Source organism: Tuber melanosporum (genome assembly GCF_000151645.1).
Source record: "Tuber melanosporum whole genome shotgun sequence assembly, scaffold_85, strain Mel28".
Lineage (NCBI taxonomy): Eukaryota > Fungi > Ascomycota > Pezizomycetes > Pezizales > Tuberaceae > Tuber > Tuber melanosporum.
Window position 1 is genome coordinate 27291 of NW_003299134.1, and position 2617 is coordinate 29907.

The 2617-nt window shown below is 41.5% G+C and overlaps 1 protein-coding gene across 1 annotated transcript; it reads left to right on the forward strand.

The window, feature by feature from the left end:
• Window positions 1–607: 607 nt before the first annotated feature.
• GSTUM_00011456001 (uncharacterized protein) lies at window positions 608–802 on the forward strand (the record flags this gene model as incomplete). The annotated part of the gene is made up of 2 exons (XM_002841932.1): window positions 608–698; window positions 792–802. 2 exons carry the CDS (start codon window positions 608–610, stop codon window positions 800–802), a joined length of 102 nt encoding a protein of 33 aa, XP_002841978.1.
• Window positions 803–2617: the final 1815 nt, after the last annotated feature.

Below are 2617 nucleotides of genomic sequence, written 5' to 3' on the forward strand. Positions count from 1 at the left end.
GTCGACCCATTCACAACAGCAGTAATATAGGATGGGGCCCAACAAAACAAAACAGTTGTTCAAGGCTTTATGGGATTCTGCATCTCTTATCGAAGGTTTATAGAAGGGTTTAGCAGGCTTGCAAAACCACTCTATAACCTAACCAAGAAAGACAAGAAATGGGAATGGGGACAAACAGAACAAAAGGCATACGATACCATACAGATACATCTATCATCAGTACCAATACTGGTAAACTTCGACCCAAACCGAAGAACAATGATTGCAATGGCTGTCTTGAAATATGTGTGTTCAGGCATCCTATCGCAACAATACGAAGACGGAAAATGGAGGCCAGTGTCTTCTTGATCCAAGACAATGACCCCTACAGAGTACAACTATAACGTTGCAAACAAAGAACAATTAGTAACAGTTCAAGCATTAAAGGAATGGAGGAGATATATTCTGAACAACAACCATCCAGTCCGAGTACTAAGCGACCACAAGAATCTGGTCCCATTCATGACTACGAAGGAATTGAACGACTACCAGATAAGGTAGATAGAACACCTCAGCAAATACAACTTCAAAATTGACTACCAACCAGGCAAAGAGAGTGGGAAGCCAGATGCTCTCACAAGGATTGCAAGCGACAAACTACAAACAAAAGAAGACGAAAGAATCAACCAAAAAACACGAATACTATTACCAAGAACCTAGTTCGAGGCAATAGAGGTTATCCAATTTACATCAACAGAAGAAAAGGAAATCGAGAAGGCAAATGAAGGAGACAAAACAATTCAGGCAATAAGAGAAGTGTTAAAGGAAGGAAAAAAGGAGATGAAAGGAAGCGCTCTAGGTTTATGCCAACGGGACGATGGAAACATGTGGTACGATGGAAAACAAGGGATTCCTGAAGAAGAAAAGTTAAGAATAGATATCATACGACAATACCACGATATCCGAATGGCACCACATGGAGGAGTGGTGAAAACCACAGAATTCATCATGAGGGCATTCAATTGGCCAGGACTGTACGAAGACGTCAAAAGATATGTCCAGAATTGCGACATATGCCAAAGAACGAAAACGGCTAAATATGCACCATATGGATTACTGAAATCGAATGCAGTTCCCTAACGACCGTGGGAAATAATTACTATGGATTTCATCATGGATCTACCCTTATCGGAGAAATGCGATAGCATCCTGATCGTGCTGGATTGTCTGACCAAAATGAGTCATTTTATTCCAGTCAGAAAAGATTTAGACACAAGGGATTTTATACAAACATTCTTCCAAGAAGTCTTCTAACTTCATGGCTTTCCAAAGAATATTATTACCGACCAAGGAACATTGTTGACATCAGGACTGTGGAAAAAATTAACCGGAGAAATGGGAATACAAAACAGGCTGAGCACAGCATTTCACCCACAGACAGATGGAGAAACAGAACGAGTAAATGGAATACTCAAACAATATTTACAGGCCTATGTCAATTACCAACAAGATGATTGGTACAAACTGCTATTAATGGCCGAATTCGCAAACAACAATGGTAAACAAGAAACAATTAGCACGACAGCCTTCTTCGTGAATTACAAACAACATCTACAAAGTCAAGCCACATATCATATGATTAACAGTATAATACTGGATAAAACAGACATGGGAAAACTAGACAAGATATTACAATATGAAATGACTCAAGCGCAACAACGGCAAAAAGAACAATAAGATAAACACCGAAGTCCGGATCCAAACATACAACTGGGAGATATAGTAGGACTAATACCACGCAATATCCATACGACGCGACCATCAAAGAAGTTCAACTACAAGAAAATCAGGCCATTCACAATACTGGAAACAGTGGGCAACCGCGCTAATAAACTCGACCTTCCCTCCTTAATGTGAATACACAACATAATTCACATCTCACTCCTTGAATTACACAATGACAATAGGTTTCTCTCACAAACAATTATTCCTCCCCCTCCAATTGAACTCAACGGAGGACCAGAATAGAAACTCGACGAGATAGTCGATTTTCGCTTCACCTACAGAAATCTAGAATACTGGGCCAAGTGGACCGGTTATTTACCAGAACACGATAAAACTTGGTACTTCGCACACAACTTCTAATACTCACAAGATGCCATCTCAACCTTCCACCAGTGATACCCAGGCAAGCCCGGCCTAGGTAACGATCACATTCAACTAAGTCAAAGGCGAGGGAAAGGCTCCCATGACATTGCAACCACACAAGGACTGAGGCGATAGCCCCCGCCAAACCACATCAACCAGCTCCAATACTCATTCATGGGGCCGACCGATAAAGCACTCAAGGAAAGTGAAAAACAAGCACAGCATAATACCATGTCATGGATGGTATGCTATGATAATGGATATTCCATTCACTATGGGGACAAGGAAGGCTCGGGGTGGTTCCCGACAGAATACCAAAAGTATGGTCCGCACCCAGACTATGCCCTAAAGCACTGGAAACACTACTTCAACTACATCTGCAAGATGTACAGGATGAAGAAAATCACTGTGGGATACTACCAGCAGAAGAATGGAATAAAGAAAGAGTTGAACGGAAAGGATACCATGGTATGGGAGAGGGCTAGGGCCT